The sequence below is a fragment of the Camelus ferus genome, chromosome 11 (genome assembly GCF_009834535.1).
Source record: "Camelus ferus isolate YT-003-E chromosome 11, BCGSAC_Cfer_1.0, whole genome shotgun sequence".
Classification (NCBI taxonomy): Eukaryota; Metazoa; Chordata; class Mammalia; order Artiodactyla; family Camelidae; genus Camelus; species Camelus ferus.
This window is the reverse complement of record NC_045706.1, coordinates 24,406,538-24,428,184: the sequence shown is the minus strand read 5'-3', so window position 1 is coordinate 24,428,184 and position 21,647 is coordinate 24,406,538. Positions and strand designations below refer to the sequence as shown.

General features: G+C 47.7%; 2 protein-coding genes across 3 annotated transcripts in view; one reads left to right on the top strand and one right to left on the bottom strand.

Annotated features, from left to right (window-relative positions):
- The window catches only part of ARMH3 (armadillo like helical domain containing 3), a 152,824-nt gene extending 151,228 nt beyond the window's left edge, over positions 1 to 1,596 (bottom strand). The window contains exon 1 of one of the 2 annotated variants that reach the window (XR_004323817.1): positions 1,433 to 1,596. The gene's annotated coding sequence lies outside the window, so the exon portion shown is untranslated. The remainder of the gene's footprint in view (positions 1 to 1,432) is intronic. The other variant, XM_032491046.1, reaches the window with a different exon arrangement.
- A 3,943-nt stretch (positions 1,597 to 5,539) lies between these two features.
- HPS6 (HPS6 biogenesis of lysosomal organelles complex 2 subunit 3) lies at positions 5,540 to 8,667 on the top strand. The gene has a single exon (XM_032491043.1). The coding sequence runs from the start codon at positions 5,692 to 5,694 to the stop codon at positions 8,101 to 8,103; it is 2,412 nt and encodes an 803-aa protein (XP_032346934.1). The 5' UTR covers positions 5,540 to 5,691; the 3' UTR covers positions 8,104 to 8,667.
- Positions 8,668 to 21,647: the final 12,980 nt, after the last annotated feature.

Here is a 21,647-nt window from a genome sequence, read left to right as displayed (position 1 = left end):
GATTTCCCTGACTCTCCAGACAATGGTAACATTTCCCTCACACTGTATAAACTTCTTTAAATGGATAAGTAACACACAGCACCACAATTTTCATATGAATATGTCTCCCTGATGTTCCTAAGAAAAGATACTCATATTTCTAACCCAGTACAGTTACACAATAAGTGTTCAATGAATGCATGCTGAATAAACAGTTCACCCTCCGATATTCTGGATCAATTTGTTATTTGGCTATTTTCCCCAAATTTTATGGATTCTTGAGCTTGGCTCTATGTGAAAGTCCAACTTTCATAAGAACTGCATTTTGAGTTTTCAAGAGGTTTTATTATTATTACACAAACGTTGAATGAGTGAATGAATTACAGTGCCTAAACATCCAATGAAAACACCTTAAAGGCTCCCCTATTCACTAAGGAAAGATGAGAGTTCCCCTTTACAATCCTAAAAAGGATTCACCTTTCTCTAGCCTGACTGATCTGCTATCTGGAAAGCTTTCACATAGGAAATACCGTGCATACAAGTCCAAGTAAAGACACACCCAAAATAATCTAATTAATTTGTTCTAAGTTAAGGGCAGGGACACAAATCATACTTGCCCTTGTTTACAAAGTCAGTGAAAGTACAGAACAGCAAAGAAACAGCTCTCACTAAGCTCAAAATGTTTTCTGGAGAGGAAGAACTGAGGAGAATCGGATGATCCAGAAACATTTATTCAGGCCTGGCCCAAGTTTCTACTTCCCCATCTCCAGAGGCAGACTCCTCAGCTTCTGATAGTTTTCCTTCCCCAGGGAACCAGTTTTTCCCCGTTTCTTCCCTGCACCCTGCATGGGAACAGGTTCGTTTCTCAGGCTCACACCACGTAACCCGGAGAAAACACAGTAGCTTCACTTATTGTGTGTTAAGGGTGGGCTGAAGCCCAGCGCTCAGAGCCTGTAAAGGACAGGAAGGGACCCTTATGGGACACCTGAAGACTTCAGGCCTTCCTCTAGACCTTCTCAGTAGTCTTGCCCCCTGCCTTCTTCACCCCCGGGCCAGGCTGGGCTGAAGGCCAACCAGGGGTGGGAACAACCTGGGAGGAAAAGCTTTCAAGGTAGCTTGAGAGGTCAGGGTCACCCCATGCCAGGGTCAAAGGTCAGCGCCTCAGCTGCCAGGAGGGCCCAGCAGGGACCCAGAGTGGGAGGGACCGGCCGCAGGAGGAGCGAGCAGCTTCTCACTCGACTCCGCTTTGCCGCCCCAGGCCCAGCCTCCCAGCCGCACGCAGCCTCCGCCCGCCTCAGCAGCTGTCCTCCCTCTCTCTCCCCCCGTCACCCCCATCGTCCCCTAGGCGAGCGCAGGCCCCGCCCCCAGAGCCGCCTCGGGGCCAAGGCCTAGTATGGCAGGACCCGCAGAGGTTGGCCAGGTTCGGAGACCGGCCCGGGCCGGCACCGCTTACCGAGCCCCGGGCTCCTCCTCCACCACCCGCGCCGCTCACGGGCCCGCTCGCTCCCGACGCCACCGACGCGGCCGCCGCTCCGGGCTCACGGACGCGCTCCCGACCTCCCCCGACCCTTTCCCCAGCTCGCCGTGCCTCGCGGGGTCCTAAAGCCCGCCGTGTGATAGGTTAGCTCGCGCCCGCTTCCTGAGACTGGCTCAGACCACGACTCCCAGCAAGCATCACAAAGACTACGACTCCCGAAATGCACCGCGAGAAAGAAATTAGGAAAAGAAACAACTATCGAGGGTCTACTGGATGCAAGTTGCATTAGCAGGTTTTTCTTTTTAATATGGCCGACTCTGAAATAAGTAGTTGCACTTCAATATTCTCTAGGAACACTGGCAAAGTTCGGAAATATATATATAACCTATTTATTACAACACTGTAAGTGTAAGATTGGAAACAAACTCATTCAACTTACATGTATAGCGTGCCTACTATCTGCGAATCACCGTGTAAAGCTGTGTCAACTTAGCAAGTTACCTCTCTTAGTCTCAGTTTTCTTATATGCAGAGTGGGAGATTAAAAAAGACGCCCGGCAGTGTGTGAGTACCTGTGCACGTGTCTCCTTACAATGACTTTATAGAATACGTGCTTCACAGATAACGAAACAAAGTTTTTGAGTCATTAAATAGCTTGCCCTATGTTCTAGAGTTAGTAAGAGTTGAAGAAGAGTTTGAGCCCAGATCTATCAGAGAAAAGTTCTTAGTGACCCAAAAGCTCAGGAAGATTTTAATTTTTCTTGTCTATTTACACAGTAACATAAAATATGATTAGTAGTAAAAAGTTGTACCCTAATAGGATATAAAAAAGAGTAAGAAGGGCAAGAGGAGGACATCTTGAGGTGAGTTCCTGAACACCAGTTAGAAGTCTCCTGCACAGCTGAAAGAGCCCTTCCCATATCTGAATTCATTTTAACAAATCTTTGTTGAGCACCTACTGGATACCAAATTCTGGGAGAAAAAACAAACTACAGAAGAAAAACAACAAATTATAATTATTGAGATTATATTGTAACAAACTGATAGATTAGATAGATAGATAGATAGCAATTAAACATTAAATCAAAGTTTTAAATATCAGACAGTGAATTATCGAGGGCAAGCTTAGACAGGCTCAAGTTATAAATGCCCTGAAATGCCAGAGAAGGGAAAAGTCCATTTCAGTCTCTGGAGGCTTCCTGGGGGAAGGTCAAGTCAAGTCTTAGAGGAGAGGAGAAAAGGAAACGATAAAGTATGAACCTGAAACAACACAATACACTGGTGAGAAGTGAATTAAATACAGATTCAGAAGAGGTTAAGGTTAGAAGTCCATAGACTGAGTAGGTAAAAACACTACCTATGGAGATACTGTGGGAATGAATCCCAGGGGGGCTACTTCCTAGCTCTATGACTTGACATTTGGAGCTCTCTGAGCCTTAGTCTTCTATCTGGAAAATGGGGATGTCTAAAAAGTCTATGTCATATTGGTTTGGTTATCCAGCACTGAACCTTCCCCCTCTTTTTCTGGGGGCCTCTTCCTTTGTGTATAGTCTCGGTGGAAAACTGGGACCTGGGCAATCAAGTAAAGTGAGCTCATATGACCTGGGTTTGGCCACTAGGTACAGCTTCCAAGGGCTTCTTGATCAATAGATGCAAAGATGAAAAGATGGTCAGAATTCATTCATAACAGGTTCTGTCCACCAGTGCAGTGACCTCATCATGTAGCACCAGGAACTGTGGTATCCTGGATGTTTGGTTCCTGATGAAAAACAGTTGTGCATCCTATTTCTTCGCCTTCAGAGAGTGTTTTGGTTCCTGTGCATTTTCCAAGCCTGTTCTTCATCTCCTGAATATTCTGTGATGCCCTAATGTTCTAGTAAATTTCATTTTTCCTTAAGATATCCTACTTCTGTAACTATTCTGTAACTCTTAATCAAAAGGTTCCTAAGTGATATCACACATGCAAACATGCCTACTTAAGCTTACTCACTTTTTCACCAAACATCTATTGAAGTCTTTATTTGTGCCAGACTCTACTCTAAAAGTGAGGATATGACATAATGTACAACATGATAAATATAACTAACACTACTGTAAGTTACACAAGAAATTTGTTAATAAATCCTAAGAATTCTCATCACAAGGGAAACATTTTTTCCTTTTTCTTTAATTTTATATCTATATGAGACCATGGATGTCCACTAAAATTTAGTGTGGTTATGATTTCATGATATATGTAAGTCAAATTGTGTGCCGTACACCTTAAACTTATACAGTCATGTGTGTCAATTATATCTCAATGAAACTGGAAGAAAAAAATTAAAAATACAATGGTACATACATGTGTTCGTGCTTTTGTGCACTCATGCATGTATGTATCCACCAGAAATATAGCTAAACATAAAGCCTCAAAAAGTATGTAGTTTTATATGATATTGTAAATCAACTTTACTTCAATTTTAAAAATGTAGTTTTTTTTTTAAAGTGAGGATACAACAATTAAAAAAATCCTATGGCAACTATGAACAGCTGGAGGAGGAGCAAATTTGAGGAAGAAGATGATGTTTAGGACATGTTGAGACCGAAATGCCCATGAGACATCCAGGCAGGAATATTTAGTAGACATTTGGATATCCTTTATTGAAACTCAGCAGAGATATTGGGCTGTAGATAAACATTTTGGAGCCATTGGCTTAGTGGTAATGGTCCACGCCATTAGAAGGGAAGAAATGGCCTAAGAAGAGGGTTAACAAAAATAATAATAAGGGAGAAAAAAGAGAAAAGGGCTCCAAATGGAATTTAAAACCAGCATTTAAAGGCTCGTGGAGGAAGAGGAACCAATGGCAAACAAAATTCTGCAGACAGTACTGTCTGAAAAAGAGGAAAAGTAGAGGAGAAAGATGCTTTGGAAACCACAGGAGGGACTTTCAATAAGGAAGCCGTCAAATGTCTCAAAGAGAAAAGGAAATTAAAATAACTTAAAGACCTCGGGAAAATCTACTTCAGATAAGTAATGGTTTGAAGAGTGAATGGAAGGAGAAAAAGTAGAGGCAACAAGTGCTAGAGGATCTTTGCAAGACTGTGAAAGAAAAGGGAGAGGGAGTGGTAGAGGTAAAGTTTGGAGATGAGAATGAAACAGTGACTACTAAGATAGGACAGACTGGAGGGTGTTTCTATCCTGAGAGCAAGAGGACAGAATGAGGCTAATGAAATAGAAATGGATGCAGTTCTCAGGGAAGTTGTGTGGAAAGGGAGGAAGAGGTAAGGCTCAAGGAAGAGGGAAGAATACCCTGAGAAGGCAGTCAGGAATGGAAAGGACTCCTGCATGTCAATATGTAGGTGTTGCTGGAGAGATTACACACAGACTCCATGCTATTGAAGTATATATTTTGTTTTCTAGCAAAATGTTAGTTTGGGTGATGAACTGTTGATATGGTAAAGTGGTTTGGTGATTCTGGACCCAGATTGCCTATGGTTCAAATCCCACCTCTACCGCTTAATAGCTGTGTGATCTCGGTCCATTTATCTCTCTTGCTTCGTTTTTCTTATCTGTAAAAGGAGATGGGGTGGGTGGGGTGGGTCACACAATAAGTGCTAAGGAAGTACTAGCTATTATTATTATTATTATTATTATTATTATTATTATTATTATTATTATTATTATTATTATTGTTTTCCACTAGATTGTCATCTCCATTAAGTTGAGGTTTTCTCTTTTGTTCAGGTTATCTACTCAGAGCCTGGAATTTAGTAAGTACTCAGTAAAAAAAATTCATGAATAAATGGGTGAATAAATCTGTGTGAGAGAGAGCGAGGCTTGGAGGAAAGGGAAGCCTTGGGAGTTGGACGCTATCAGTTCAAGGCTGAGAGGGCTGGAATCCTGATTCCTGAGTCAGTCTCTGGGCCCTGGGGCTGCGGGCCTACATCTCAGAGAGCGTCCCAAGAGCTGGCGAGGTCCAAGTCGCTGAGACCCTAGGATGCTCGGGAGGCTCCACCCCCAGCGAGGCTCACCGATCCCACCCCGGCTCCGCCCCTGGTGGGCGGTGTTGCGCGGGCCGGACGTAAACAGGGGCAGGTCCCGAGCTAGCCGGGAAAGGCGGGGCCGACTCTTAGCTCACCTCATCGGCGTAGGACGGAAGTCTCAGCCCATTCGACCTCCCGCGGGAACCCTGACTGAGAGCCGGGCCTCGCCCCACGGGGCGGCGGGCCTGGGTGTGCTACGGCGCGGGCGGCGTCATGAAGCGTGCCGGGACTCTGCGCCTGCTCACGGACCTGAGCAACTTCAGCGGCGCGGCCCAGCTCCGGGAGTTGCTGGCTGGGGACCCAGCTGTCCGAGTCCGCTGCAGCCCGGACGGCCGCCACCTGCTGCTGCTGCGACCCCCGGGGGCGCCGGCCCCGCAGCTGCTGGTCGCGGTGCGTGGACCCGGCCCAGAGCTGGAACGTACCTGGCCAGCTGGCCAGTCCTCACCGCTAGATGCCTTCTTCCTGCCGTGGCCCGCGCGACCGGCTCTGGTCCTGGTGTGGGAGAGTGGCCTAGCCGAGGTGTGGAGCGCTGAGATGGGGCCTGGCTGGCGGATGCTGCAGAGCACCGAGTTGTGTCCGGGTGGTGGAGCCCGCGTAGTGGCCGTGGCGGCGCCCCGAGGCCGCCTCGTGTGGTGCGAGGAGCGTCAGGCCAGCTCTGAGGGCCAGGTAGGGCCTCCCGCAGTGGCTTTCAGCCACTGTGTGTGCGTCCGGACTCTGGAGCCCAGCGGGGAGGCCGGCACCAACCTGGGCCGAACCCACATCCTGCTGCACCACTGCCCCTTTTTCGGGCTGCTGGCCTCCCGCAAGGACGTCTTCCTAGTGCCCACTGCCACCACCTGGCCTGGTGTGGGCCACATTCTGCTCATCTGGAGCCCAGGCAAGGGCAAGGTGGTGGTGGCTGCCCCGTGTCTTGGCCTCTCCCACAGTAAAAGCCTAAATCCTGGACGAGGGGACACATGGGACTTCCGGACCCTGCTCCGAGGCCTTCCTGGGCTGCTATCCCCCAGACAGCCATTGACTGTACATACCTGGGCCCCAACTCCCCATGGCCTGCTGTGGCTTGACTTCAGAGGCGCTGTGAGCCTCGTGCAGCCCCACGGTGGTACCCGGGCTGTTGGCACCCTGCAGGAGGCACCTGTTGGTTTGGCAGGGTCTGCAGCACTGGGCACATTTCATGGCACTCTGGCCTGTGTGCTAGGCTCCACATTAGAACTTCTGGACATGGGCAGTGGGCAGCTGCTAGAGAGGAAGGTCCTAAGTACAGACCGAGTACATTTGCTGGAACCCCCAGCCCCTGGCACAGAAGATGAGGAAGAGCTGGAGACCCGAGGTGGTCTTCGTTTGCTTTCAGCCTTGGGTCTGTTTCGAGTAGGCTGGGGCACCCTGCAGGGCCTTGAGCTGCCTTCAGCTGAAGACCTGGTGTTTGAGGAGGCCTGTGAGTATTACCAGCGTCGGAGCCTGCGGGGTGCGCAGCTTACCCCAGAGGAACTGAGACACAACAGCACATTCCGGGCGCCTCAGGCCCTGGCCTCCATCCTCCAGGGTCACGTATCCCCATCTACACTATTGACCACACTGAGGGCCGAGCTTCGGGATTACCGGGGTTTAGAGCATCTCAAAGCCCAGCTGGTGGCTGGGGATGAGGAGGAGGCTGGCTGGACTGAGCTGGCAGAGCACGAAGTGGCTCGCCTGCTGAGGACTGAGTTGGTGGGAGACCAGCTGACTCAGCTCAACACCATTTTCCAAACCCTTCCTACAGCAGCCTGGGGTGCCATCCTCAGGGCCCTGCAGCTCCAGCCAGATGGGAATGGCAGGCTGAGGTCCCAAGCTCCCCCTGACGTGTGGAAGAAGGTACTGGCGGGTACAGCAACTGGAAAGGAACCACCAAATGGGATGCTGCCCCTCTTTGAACTCCTGTGCCAGTGCCTCTGCCGGCTGGAGCCACAATGGCTACCGCCCTTTGTGGAGCTGGCACAGCAGCAGGGTGGGCCTGGCTGGGGGGCAGGGGGTCCAGGGCTGCCCCTCTATCGCCGAGCCCTGGCAGTACTAGGTAAGGATGGGACTAGGCCGGAAGCACTAGAGCTGGACCTGCTCTTGGGTAGTGGGCGGCCCAAAGCTGTGCTCCAAGCTGTGGGACAGCTGGTGCAAAAGGAGCAGTGGGAGCGGGTTCTAGAGGCTGGCCTGGCCCTCAGCCCTTCCAGTCCCTTGCTTCGAAGTGAGATCTTCAAACTGCTGTTGGCTGAATTTGCCCAGCACCGTCGACTTGATGCCCACCTCCCCCTCCTTTGCCGCCTGTGCCCACCAGACCTAGCTCCAGCTGAGCTCCTGCTTCTACTGCGGACACACCTCCCAGATGAGTTGGAGCCCCCCACCCCATTCCCTGAGCCTGGGGCAGAGCCTTCTCTCACTGTGGGCTTGCTCAGAACCCTGCTGGAGCAGACTGGGACTCAAGGACAGCCCTCAGGGTCAGTTCTAAGCCTGTATGAGGACATCCTAGGGGACTCAGGCACTCCACCCCCCACCCCACCTCGAGGACCTATGACAACCCTCCAGGCATCAGAGCACCCAGGCCTGGAGGCCTGGGCATTACCAGAACAGGGCCTTGGTGTAACTGACACAGGCTGAAAATTGTTTCTAGAACTCAGTGATCAGGGAAGGGTGCCTAGGAGTTGGAAGGGGCCAGCGTGGGACCTGTGGGTGCAATACTCTTCTCTCTTTTGGAGCAACCTTTATATATGTATGTTAAATATTGTGGTGTAAAAAATATGTTTGGTCTTTGTCCTCAGATTTCTGTTCTAGTACAGAGCTCCTAAAACCTTGGAACTTCCCAAGTGATTGAAGTGTCTTTGTTATAACAAGCCCCTTTAGATCAAACCTGTATTTATACTAATGAGGTAACTTAATGTGGGGACCCCTAGCCTCAGGGTGGAGCTGATCACCAGAAAGGCCAAATGATGAGAGGGTTGGAACTTTCAGCCCCATCTTCAGCCTCCTGGGAGGGGAGTGGGGCTAGAGATTGAGCTCTGTAAAAACTCCTGAACAGGGAAATTTGATGAGCTTCTGGCTTGGTGGGAGGGTGACACACCCAGAAAGGGCATGGGAGCCCCATGCGCACACCCCATACCATGCCTTGCCCTCAGTATCTCTTCCATCTGGCTACTGTGTCCTTTAATAAACCTGTAAACATAAGTGAAGTATTTCCTTGGATTCTGTGAACCATTCTAGCAAATTATCAAACCAGTTTATATCATGGGAACTCATTTATAACTAGCCAGTCAGAAGTACAGTGACTTGTGACTGGTTTTTGAAGTGTGGGCAGTCTTGTGGGATTGAGCCCTTAACCTGTCTGTGCTAACTCCATGTAATTAGTGTCAAAATTGAGTTGACTTGTAGGGCACCCAATTGGTGTCCACAGAGAATTGACCATTGGTGTTGGAAAACACAGAGAAATGTGGTTGGTGTGTTTTTGAACAGCTGAGAGACTATTAGATTTATGGGTTATAGAAGGAGTGGTTGAATGTCAATCTGTTGGCTAAAACGGCCACTTTCAATAATGAAATTAACATTTATGAGCATTTAATATGTGCCAGGCACTCTGCTGATCTTTATTTTTTTAACACTTTTATTGTAGTACAATTCCTGTAAAATTTGATGAATTTTGATAGATATATATACCAATGAAACCACCACCACAATCAAGATAGCTAACATTTCCATCACTCTCTAAGAGGTATAAATTTCGAACTCCCAGTTCATCCCTTCCCACCCCTATACCCCCTGGTAACCATAAGTTTGTTCTGTATGTCTGTGAGTCTGTTTCTGTTCTGTAGATAAATTCTGTTTTGTAGATAAGGTCATTTGTATCCTTTTTTTTTAGATTCCACATATAATCTGCTGGTCTTTAAATAATCCATTTAATGTTTCTAATAATCCCATTGGGAAAGTTCTAATATTATCCCCACTTTACAGGTGAGGAAATAGAGGTTTAGAAAGATTACTTGACCAAGGTCAGTCAACTAGAAAGTAGCGTCTCTGAGATTTAAACCACCTCACTGTACAGCCCAATAGCTGCTACCTGCTTGGGCTTGAATGCGCTTCTCATTCCTGGCTGATTGCTAGTTTCTCTAGCCTGTTGTGAGGAGGGGATTCTGCAGAGCTGCACACTTCCTTTCCCCAAGACCCTTCTGTTCCCAAGTAGAAACTGTGCTGGGCCCTGGGCCTATGCCCATCTCCCCCAGGATTCCTGGAGCAGCCTCTGGTTGAGAGAAAGATTTACCACAGACAAGAGAGCTACCTGCAGAGCCCTCTGGCTTAGTAACAAGAGTCACTGGAGCAGGGTTGCTTGGAGTCTGACCCCCTAAGCCAAGAAACAAGAGTGTCTCTAGTACAGATTCCTGTTCTGGATTTAGTCAGCAGAACCACCTTCAAAGAGGCCTTGGCCCTCTGCTCATTTCTACCCGTCAGCCCTCAGCCTGGTTATGGGCTTAGGGTTGGACCCTGGGTGCTGCTACTCAGCATCATCCTGGGCCCCAGGTGTCCCTTGTCCAAGGCTTGGGCCCAAAGTAAGGACTGCCCCAAGTCTGGGGTCTTTGGTTGGCAGGGAGTATTCTAGGACCGGAGGTAATTCAAAGTGTAATGTATTCTTCAGAGGGTGGAAGTGGCTGGAGAGAAGACTAGAACCGGAGGCAGGGTCAGTCGTGAAGGAAGAGATGTGTTTGTTGAGAATCTGGCCCTTGATCAGATATGCTTGTTACAATACTCTGGGTAAGCAAGATTAGAACTGAGACAGGGATACCGACTAGGAGTCCACTGTAGGAGTCTCAATGACAAGTGGCCAGGACCAGGCCTAGGGCTGAGTCGAGGAAGTGTTTGGACATTGCCCACACTGGCCACCAGGTCCAATCTCCTACAGGCCACATGCAGAAGAAGAGGTGGGGCTTTGATTTCTGGCCTTTTCAGGTTGAAGACTTGGGTTGCTGTAGTCCTGTGTTTCAGTCACTGTGCAGCATGGAAATTGTGGTCTATGTCCAGACATTGAATCCCCTGGTGATGTAAGAGAAGTATAGAGCTGGGACTGGAAATATGAATGGGCAGGAGGGGGATTGAAAAAAAAGGAGGATTAGGTTCCATGGCCATATAGGCAGCTAAAGGACCCTCAGGATTTGCCTGCTCTCCTTTGCCCAGACTGCATTCTAGTCTTGCCTAGCTTAGCTTCACCTTCAAGCTTTCCAGAGGCTACTGCCAAGTGAACTTGAGAGATCTCCAAAGGTGAGGCATACCTGTGGAAATGCTCCTATCCACTGACCTAGGATCCTCTCCTTCACCTACCCAGGGACCTTAGGTCCTCCTACCACCTCCTGCCCAGAGATTTTGGACCTGGGACCTTGTCTACTGCTTAAAACCTTCAGCTCCAGAACCTCCCCTTTTACCTAGGCATCCAACATCAAGGACCTTAGTCCATAGATTTCCCATTTTCCCAGGTCCCAAATCCTGTCTAGGGACCCTCTCAACCCTCTGGTCCTAGAATACTCCCTGCCAACCAAAGACCCCAGACTTGGGATCTCCACTCACTTATCCTTAGGAAATATTCCATATTGTATAAATGCACCAGAATTTGATTTACACCTTCCCTGGGTGTTCAGGGGAAAAAGAGGGAGTCAAAGAGTGGGGAGAGGGCAGCTCTAGAGCCCCAACTCTATAGGGAGCCACCTGGGACTGGAATGCCTAGCACCCTTACTGCCCTGGAAAAAAAGGGATGAAAAATCCTGAGTGGCTCCCCAGGCCCCCGTTCAGTCTCTTCCTAGGCACAGGCTCCCCCTGGTGGTTCCTCTCATCACTGCCAGCTCCACCCATTACCCTACAACATGCACATACTTGCCCATTTCTTGCCTAAGGACTGAGGAAGCCTATGGAGGTGGTAAATTAAGGTTCTCTGTGGGCAAGAGAGGAGGAGGAAGAGAAGGAGGTCAGGTTAGAACTCACGGAGCAAAATCATGAGAAGGGGAAGGGACTCTGGTCTTGTACTTAAGATGGTAGGTATCACCCACAAAACAAGGCAGACTGAGATGCTAAAATTCTTCCACTCCCAGGCTGGCACTGTGCCCAGCTACCAGACTGATCTGGATAATTTGATCCAACTGGAGAAGAAGTTGTGGACACAGCAGAGTTTTCTGGGAAGACACATTTTATATGTATTTGAAATAGAGGAATAAGATATCAGGCCTTATTCAAAATCAATAGTCTCACTTTATGCACAAAATGTGAAATGGAGGTGACTTCTCCCAAATATAAAACTTTTTCAGAATCACAATTTCAAGGCTCATGGGAACCATGTGATCTGTCAACTGCTTACACTATTACTGCATGGGTCCCCATTTCCGCTGGTAAACAAAAATTCAAAGGGGGAAGGAAGCTGAATCAGGCTGTGAGGTCAGGGCTGAGTGACCAGGGTCACTCACCAGTTGTGGGTAGAAGCCTTGTAGTGGTTTCTCCTCTAATTCCCAGAGGGAGAGCCTGGGCCTGGCTCCAAAGGTATCTGCACAGGAGCAAGAACAAAGGTGAGGAAAGACAGAGGCAAAGAGATGAGTAAGAGGTTGGGGTTGGACCAGGAGAAGAGAGAGGAGACAGATGGGAATGAGGCACCTGGGGGAGGCAGGAAATGCTCCCACTCTGGGGAGCAGAGGAGGCTCTCAGGTGTGACTGCTGGGAGGTGATGGAAGGAGCAGAAGGGGAGTCCCTTGGGGCCTCTCACCAGAATTACAGCCAGAGCATAGAGCCAGTGGAACAGCTGGTCTAGATTTGGTCTCCTAGAGGTTTCCTTTATATGGGAAATAAAGGGAAAGGGAAGGAGCTGTGGAGAGCTGAGGAAGTGAGAGTGAGGGGGGTGGCCTTTACCAAGACGAGGGCAGTCCATCTCATCTGGGCCTCCCTGAGCTAAAGATTCTGGAGGAGCAGACTGTCCAGGTATTTCATAGGTTTCAGGTCCTCAGGCTTTGGCAGCCACTCAGATTCCAAGGTGACATGCAGTCTTCTCAAAGTCTGTATTATTTTTGTTTTGTACCAGGAAAAGTGGGCATTGTCCCACCCCTAACTACCCCTAACAGGCTCTAGGAGCAGCCTAGAGCCTCAGAATTGGGGAACAGGGCTTCCCCACCAGACATAGACAGAGGTCTTATGCTGGCAGTGGGAAGGCTACAGTGGGGGAAGGGAAGAAAAGTCTGATTGGAGGTATAGAGGCAGAGTGGACTCCAGCCTAGCCAGGTCAGTGTCCTGGGCCAGGGCAGGGGGGACACTGACCTGGATATCACTGAGATAGTTGTCCAGAAATTCTTCCAAGTTGAATTTGACAGATCTTCTGTATTATAAACTCTGTTGACATCCTGATATCCTCCACCTGGATATTCACGTCTGGGTGGGGTGGTGGAATTGGAGTGGTAGAGTAGGAGTAGGAGCTAGAGCTGGGGCAGTACCCACCCTATACCTGCTACAATGTCTGTGCCTCTTACCCTCTATTTCTGGGATACCACAGGGAGACTGTGGGTCCTCTAAAAGTATCCCAAGTTTCTCTAACCCCAAATCCATACCACTAATGCTAGGAAAGGGGGAATTAGGAGTTTACCCTACTAGGACCTCTTCAGAATGAGATCCTTTAGCCTTTGTGGTTCTCCTAAAAAATTTTTTCCTAAAGGGGCTGTTCCTGCATGAGGCTGAGGAAATTCAGAGATGAGAAAAACCAACTGGGAAATGCTCAAATGCAGCCACATTGGAGGCAAAGGGTAACGAGTGATTGCCCTGGTTGGTATCTTCAGGCCAGGTCTATGAGGAGAGGAGAGAGAACCAGGCCGCTGGCTGCCCTTTCACTCCACGGACCAGAGTTGGCAAGAGTTTCCCTGGCTTCTGAAATTTTCAAACCTTCCTTGGACTTGGTAAGTTTGGGTCTCTTTCCTCATAGTGATCAGTTGTAAAACCTTTAAAGGGAAAAGGTACCACGCAATTGTCTTTAGGGAGATCTTAACAGGGGAGACAAAATGCTGGTGTGAGGAGAGCTGGTGCCTCACTCAGCACCCAGTCAAGGGGCGTGAGGAGCCCCAAGGATTGAATGGGTAGTAAGTAGGCTGAGGCTCCTACAGTTTATAGGAAGGAAGAAAGGTGGCATCAGGTAATACCAACTGAAAGGCATGTGTGGTTCCCTGTTCAGGAAGGGATCCTGAGTGAGAAAGACAAGAACCCAGCTGAATGGATAGGCCCTGGCAAATAAGGAAAAACAGGGCTCAGGGAGCTAGCTTATTTTAGCAAAAGGACCCTCTGCGACCTTAACCCTGATGGCTCCCCCAGCATACTAAGACACCTCCCATCCTTGGTAATAGTCCTACTTTGTTATATAATCACATAGGAATTCATTTTCAAAAAAATTATTTAACACTGATATCAGCTCATGAACATCCGGGAGCTGAAGGAAGAGAAAGGGCGTGGGCAAAGACTAGGAGCATGCACCTTGCTTTCCTCACTTGCCTCATGGAGGCAGAAACTCCCCTTTCCCCCTGCTCCAAATCCTGACATAATGGACACAATGCCCTCACATTGTTCTATAGAGAACAGTGGTCAGGATTCTGCCAATGCCGACTCTTCTCTGCCACAGACATTTGTGTGCCTGTCTCAGTTTGAAGTCTTTTGGGAACCAGGCTGGGACTCGAGGTCTCCCCCATCATAAAGGGGTTTCTTTAGGCAGGAACAGTTTTCTCCTTTCAGACTCAGGGATTCTCCAAGAGTGGTCTTAGATCTCCCCCAGCATATTGGAGGCACATCTAGTGGGCTGAACTGATGCTCCCTCAAGTATATGTCCACCCACAACCTCATAATGTGGCCTTATTTGGAATAAGGGTCCTTGCAGACTTAATTAAGGTAAGGATCTCAAAAGATCATGCTGGACTAAGGTGGAACCTAAATCCAAGAACGAGTATCCTTATAATATAGAAAAGGAGAAAACACAGAGACACAGAAGGAGATCATGTGAAGACAGGAGCAGAGATTGGAGTTATGGGTCTACAAGCCAAAGAATGCCAAGGATTGCTGCCAGCCAGCAGAAGCTAGTAAAGAGGCACGGGATGGATTCTCCTCAGAGCCTCCAGAACAAACCAACCTTGTGGACCCCTTGCTTTTGAACTTCTGGCCTACAGAACTGTGAGAGAATATATTTTTGTTGTTTTAAGCCACCAAGTTTGTGGTAATTTGTTACAGCAGCCCTAGAAGGCTAATACACACCCCAAGAATTAGGTTGGGTCTCCCTTATCACATTTCCCTCAGGACAAGGTTTATATCTTGGGTGGAGGCTGTCTTTGCTGGGTCAGACTCCAGATAGCAATAAAGTGCTGAAGGTCCCAGGAGGCCCCTTCACCAGGTTAAGACTGAGGTTGAGCCTTAGGCCGTGAACTTGAACTTGCTGGCAGAGCTCCTTGCACTTGCCCAGGATGATCTAATGCTGCTGCTCAGCATCTGAAGGTCTTGGTTCAGCTGGCCCCTCTTCCTAGTGAGCTGAGGGGCAAGGTCCCCATTGCTTGACAGAACCTTTGTCAAAGCTTTGGTTGCTAGGAGAGGAGCCAGGAACAACAAACAGGACCCAGGCTCTGTTGTTGACAGTGGGAAGAGGACCTGGCTTTGACCTCAGCCCAGGGAGGAACTGCTCTGCCAGGCCAAGCTGCAGCCACAATCCTGGGGACTTCTTGGATAACTTACACCCTCCCCAACACACATACACATGCACACACTGGAAGAGCATTTCACATCTCAGAGTACCTCCCTGTCACCTCCCTGCCAGTCACTTCCTTCATCTGTTGGCCCACCCCTACAGGGCAGGGGTTATGATACCCATATTACAGAGAGAACTAAGCTGTGAACAGGCAAACTGTATCCTTGGCTAACAGGTGAGAGAGCTGGGACTAGAAAGGAGACAGGTCTACATGCTTCAGGCCAGCACCCTTTCCCTTCCCCCATGGACCTGGGGACCCCCAGTCATGAGTGGACTGCCCTAGCAGCCGAAGTTTAAGACTTAGGAAAAACAGATGTAGAACAAAGGACTAAGAACACAGAAACTTACAAAGCAAAGGAGGTACATGCTAAAGTACAACATCCATCGATTGTAACTAGCCCCAGCCCTTCAAGAGAGCCTGCCTGCCCATCAATCTGGGGCATTCCTCCATACTTGCATGCATTCCTGTTAGAAGTGTATCTAGAGACAAACTGGTCTCACAAGGACTCAAAAAGATTTAATCCCACCTTTACCATCTATTTTTTGTGTGACCTTGAGTAACTTTCTCAACCTCTCTGAGCCTCAATTTCTTCAGCTATAAAAGAGGAAAATAATAGTATCTACTTTCTAGGACAGTTTTGAGGATTAAAAGAGAAAATGAATGTGGAAAAACTTACTTGTAAGTTGTAAATTCTATACATATCATTTGGAGGGCACCAATAGGAACCTTAGGAATCTCTAAGTTCCATTTCTCTGTTTTACACAGAAGGAAACTCAGGCTTAAAGGATAAGTGATGGAGAAAAGTTCACAAAGTTAAGTACAACAGAATTATATTATACAAAGGGATTAGGTTTTAAAGTCAACACATAGGTCAAAAATTGAATACATGCAGTCAAAACATGAAAATTACTTAAATCATCCATAGAATAAGGCAGAGCCAACCTCTCAATAAGTCCAGCTCAGCCAGTTTGGAACAATTGCTGTTTCAATGGTTAAACACCAGATTTGGAAGTTGGCTTGCTTTTAGGGTCCCTGGTGTGTGAAAAACGTTTGAATCATTGAACTCATACTTAGTGTAACCAAGATGCCATCTCCCATCTCACCCTGCCAGCTTTTCAAAATGGTATCGCTCTTTGCTGAGTGCAGCTAGCTGTTCTGGTCCTAAGTGAATGTGTCTGTGATGTGGCTCCACTGAGGTGGAAGCAAGATTCAAACCTAATAGTTGTGCCTTCCTCCCAAGCGTTTGTTCATCCAGCTTGGGGATCCTGACTGCTATCAGTATGGGCCTGCTTTTTTCCTGAGCCTGTGTAGGGCCATCCATGCACAGCCAACCCCTAAACCTATCCTTCTCACTCTCAATCTGCTCAGAAAAGGATTCCAGCATGGGCTTTTGATGCTGTGATATTGTGATTTATAATAAGAAATATCTAGTTAGTTTTCATCTCCATTTCAGGCACAGAGCCTCTAAAACCCTTGGAACTTCCTAAGTGATAAATGTGTTTTGATAAATGTGTCTTGATATTCATAACAAACCCCTTTCAACTCCACCAGAGTTTATGGTTTATGTCAGTGAAGTGACTTTTGGAAAGCACTTAAGATTGGGACTGATTGCCAGGGGAACTAACCAAGTGATTAGAGGACTGGAACTTTCAGTTCCACTCTCTGACCTTCAGGGAAGGGAGAGGGACTAGAGATCGAATCAGTTGCCCATGGCCGATGATTTAATCACCCATATCTGTGTGATGGAATCTCCATAAAACCCCCAAAGGACAGGATTCGGAGAGTTTCCAGGCTGGCGAGCCAGAATGAATCCACAGTCTGGGAGGGTGGTGCACCTCAAACTCCATGGCAAGAGAAGCTCCTGTGTTTAGGACCCTCCCAGACCTCACCCTATGTATCTCTGCATCTGACTGTTCATTCGTATTCTTTAATCTCCTTTGTAATAAACTGGTAATCTAGCAAGTAAATTGGTTTCCTAAGTTCTCTGACCTGCTCTAGCAAATTAATTAGACCAGGAAGGCGGGGGCATAGGAATATACAATTAATAGCCAGCCTATCAGAAGCACAGGTAACAACTTGGACTTATGACTGCCATCTGAAATGGAGGGCAGTCTTGTGGGACTGAACCCTCCACCCATGGGATCTGATACTATTCTCCAGGTAGATAGTGTCAGAACTGAGTCGAATAGTAGGACACCCAGCTGGTGTTGGAGAGTTGCTTGGTGTTGTTGAAAGAAATATAATGGAGATACCCATGGAGGGCAATCCACATGTTGATCCCCAGCAAGGGCCTGAAGTCTGGGGGAGACATGATGATAATGAACCACCAAGCTCCCTACCCCTTCTAGTCCCACTGAAGGCTGTTTCCACCTCACCCAGCAGGTTGGATTGGATTCTTCTGATGGTCTCCTATCCATAGATAGTGTTTATATCCATGCTCTGGGAGGTAGAGGGAACAGGGTTGGGACACCAGGAGTAAGGGAAAGCTTGAGGGAAGGGGGTTTCCAGCCCAGAAATCTTAGGGAGAAGGGACAGAGAAATGAGATTGGGTGGACTGCTGTCTCACATCTGTGACTGTGATGCCTGGAATCTGACACTCCCCTGGGTGTGACCCAGGCTCTCTTAGAGGCTGAGATTCTGGAGTGGGGGTGGAATCTGAGTCTGGGACACAGAGAGAAATTTCCAGGGGTAGAGGGAATTTCTCTGTGCCTAAATTGTGGATTTAAGGAAGAAGCAAAGGTTGTACATGTTATTTCCGTGGGAGTAGCTGCTGTAGGAAATGGCTTCATACGGCTGTTTATTGCTTATGAAGCTGCAGATGTTCCAGCCCCTAGGGAGACAAGGCAGGAGGGAGAGAGAGAAAGAACTCAAGGTCAGATTGGAATGTGCAGAGAGGATGAAAGAGTCAGTAGAGGCCAGGTGGAGGTGTGGAAGTTAGGAGAGGATGGATAGAGATGCAGGGTCAGGGATGAGAGAGGAAAATGGAAGAGGGATCAGAGGCAGGTGAGAGGAACCAGGGTATAGCAAGGGTTGGGTTTGGGGAGTTCTGGGTAATGAAAGGAGATGGTTCTTGGAGGGATGGGGCCCAGAGGGTCAAAGTGGGGAGCAAGTTGCACAAGGTGGGGAGGGGTCACAGGTTAGGAGGGGATCTTCCTGAAGAGGCCAGAGGTGGCTCCTGGCCTGAGGGAGTCTCTTTCAGAAATAAAGGGTGGGCACTGGCTAGAGGAAGGGCAACATAAAGGAGGAACAGGGTCATGGCCAGCAGGAAGCAGGCAGATGGGTGGTGCTGGGAACTGGACTGATGGAAATAATAGCCCCTGCAGAACTCGCACAGGCAGCCAGACAGAAAGAGCACCAGATCGAAGATGAAGGCAAACACCAGGTACAGTTATGTAGCCAGCCTTATATTTCAAACCATGGAGGAGGGCTGGAGGGAATGTGGTCTTGGGCTTCAGCCAGACGTCTAGGTAGCTCCTCACACGTCCTACTGCAGGCGTGTGCAGGGCAGGGATGGCCGATAGCAGGGGTGGCCTCTGGAGGCCAAACCTGCAGACAGAGCTCCCCTTATCTTCTTGTAGATGTCCCACTGCCTGTCTTTGTTTTTTGTGCTCTCACAAGTCTAGGTCTAGGTTGGAGAGGAGGCAGAGTGGTGAGGCAGAATGGACCCAATTAGCCAGCACCTACTGGGCAAACGGAGATAGCCTTTCCCATGCCGCCTCCTTACACAATCCAGAAAGCATCTTGATATACTGATATGGGGACAGGAGGGCTCCGATGGGGTGCTCCAGAGCCTCTCTACTGCTAGACTGGCCTACTTATGCAGTTTCCTAGTTCCTAACTCCCATTCCTCCACTCCAATCCTCTCACACATCCCACTGCAGGGATCCAATCATCCAGCCCCACTCCTGTGGGCTTTGGAGCATCTCCTGAGGTGAACTCCTGGCTGTGAGCAGGCTAGGATAGGGGAGGTGGAGGGACTATTTCTGGTCTGACAGGTGGCTGGGGACGAAGTCTTAGCCTCACTACACCGCCTCCCATCTCCCAGGGCCTCTGGGCATATCACAATAGCTAATCTTTACTGAAAGCTTACTCTGCATCAGGCACTTTCTAAACTCTCTATATTAATTCATCTTCCTAACAACCCTCTAAATCATGTGCTATTATTATTCCCACTTTAGAAATGAGGAAACAGGCTCAAAGAGGTTAAATAACTTGTCAAGTGTTCCCTACCTATAAGTGGTTGGGCCAGGACTCAAAACAGGGGTGTCTCTAGCAAGAGCCTATGCTCTGAACCACTATGCTGTGATTACTTCAGAGATTCCTATTTTAGTTCTTGGCACCAATGTCCTCCCAGTTCCTCCAAACCTCAACATTACCTTCCATCCTTCTCACCCACTCACTCACTCCCCATATTCACTAAACAGCCAAATTCTCCTGCTTTTCTCCTCGGTCCCACCACAAACACCCTAATTCAGGACTTTGCTACTTCCCACCAGGATTCCATCTCTTTTATGGTTAGTGTTTTGTTATTATAATGGTAGCATGAATACACTGAAGGAAATTTGAAAAATGGCAAAAAGAAGCAGAAAAATCTAGGGCAGTTTTGCTGATTCCTTCTCTCCTATCCAGTAAAGTACCCACTATTCTTTCTCTCCACCATCCTGCTTCAGTACCTTCCTAAAGCTATCCCTCTGCTTAGAATATCTGTTGATCCTTGACAAAATTACCTGCCACAGGTCCACCTCCCTTCCACAATTACAATCAATTTCACTTTCAGCAAGAAGTCTTCCCAAATCTGTTTGGTCAAAACAAATTTCTCTCCCTATAAGTCTATATAACACTTTGCAGGTTTCTAGTCCTCCCCTGTGATGTGTGCTTTTTACTCAAATTATGGCCAGATTTGACTTTCCCCTGGTCTGGGAATTTCAGCAGGGCAGGGACCAGGCCTTAATCATGACCTGCCTTAGACTGTGCAGTGACAGCGGATTATATTTGGATGAAATTCAAAATCCTTGCTATCTCTGTTACCATATGCAAGTTTCTTGGCCTCTCTGACCCTTAGTTTCTGGCCTTTAGTGTTCTCTTGTTAGTGGGAGATAATAACAGTATCTATCATATAGAGTTGTGGTCAGCTTTCAATGAGATCGTTGATATAAAGGATTTCTCACAATACCTGGCGCAGAATGAATGTTAACTGCTGTTACCATCACCGTCATCATCATCATTGACACCATGGCATTATCCCATCTGGCCTCAGCCTCTCTCCTGCCACCACTTCCCCTTGATCACTAGGTTGAGAACCCTCTGGTGTTCTTTTTCCAGCCTACTAAGCACTTTCCAGCATCAGGACCTGTTTCCTCTACTCATAATCCTCTTCCCCATGCTCTTCACCTTGTCAAGTTCTCCTCATCCTTCAAGCCTTAGCTGATACATCACTCCCTTAGAGAGGCCTTCTTGAACACACCAGCTTAATTAGGTCTCCCTATTATATATTTAACCTGCACTATTCAGTTATATACAAATTGTAATTGCACATGTATGCAACCATTTGTTTAATATCGGTTTCCCCACCCAATTGTATAAGTCATGTTCTCTTGTCCACTGTTCTTCCTCCAGCTCCTGGCATGCTGTAGATGCTCATTAAATGTAGTGTGACTGGCTGAATGAATGAATGGACAGAGTAGTTTATATAGAAGGTACTCAATAAATGTTTGAATATTAATTCAAGTCAACCCTAGATCCTCCGTCATAGTAAAAACACTCAAACTTGGGCTTTAGAGTTGGGGACAGGACTTTGCAGAGATCACACCTAAGTATATAACCAAGAAAAACTCTGCACATGTACAATAGGAGATAGAAATAAAAACGTTCCTGGAAGTGTTCTCCATGATAGCAGAAATCATGATAGAAATAATCCAGGGGGGGAGGGTATAGCTCAGTGGGAGAGTGAGTGCTTAGCATGCATGAAGTCCTGGGTTCAATCTCCATATACCTCCATTAAAAAAGAAAAACAGAAATAACCTAGATGTCCCGTGACAAGAGAATGAACTGTGGTATAGTCACACAAGAGAATACTACACAGCCCTCAAAACAAATGAACTGCAGCAATATGCAACAATATGAATCTTAATAATTTTAAATAAAAATAATAAGCAGCCAAAAACTACATACAGCAGTGTTCCTCTATACTAAGGTAAAAGAAATTAAGACTGCATAAAGCTAAGATAAACATATAAAAAGGGAAAAAGAATGACAGATACTTTGGGAGAGGGATGTTTTGCAGTTATTGCCAAGGTCCTAACTTTCATGTGATAAGTTCTTATGACAGTACTATAATTAAGTAAATGTGTCCTGTGCATGGGGCAATGAAAAGAATATGTCATGAAACAATGGTATGATTAATCTAATTGTGTGCACCTGACA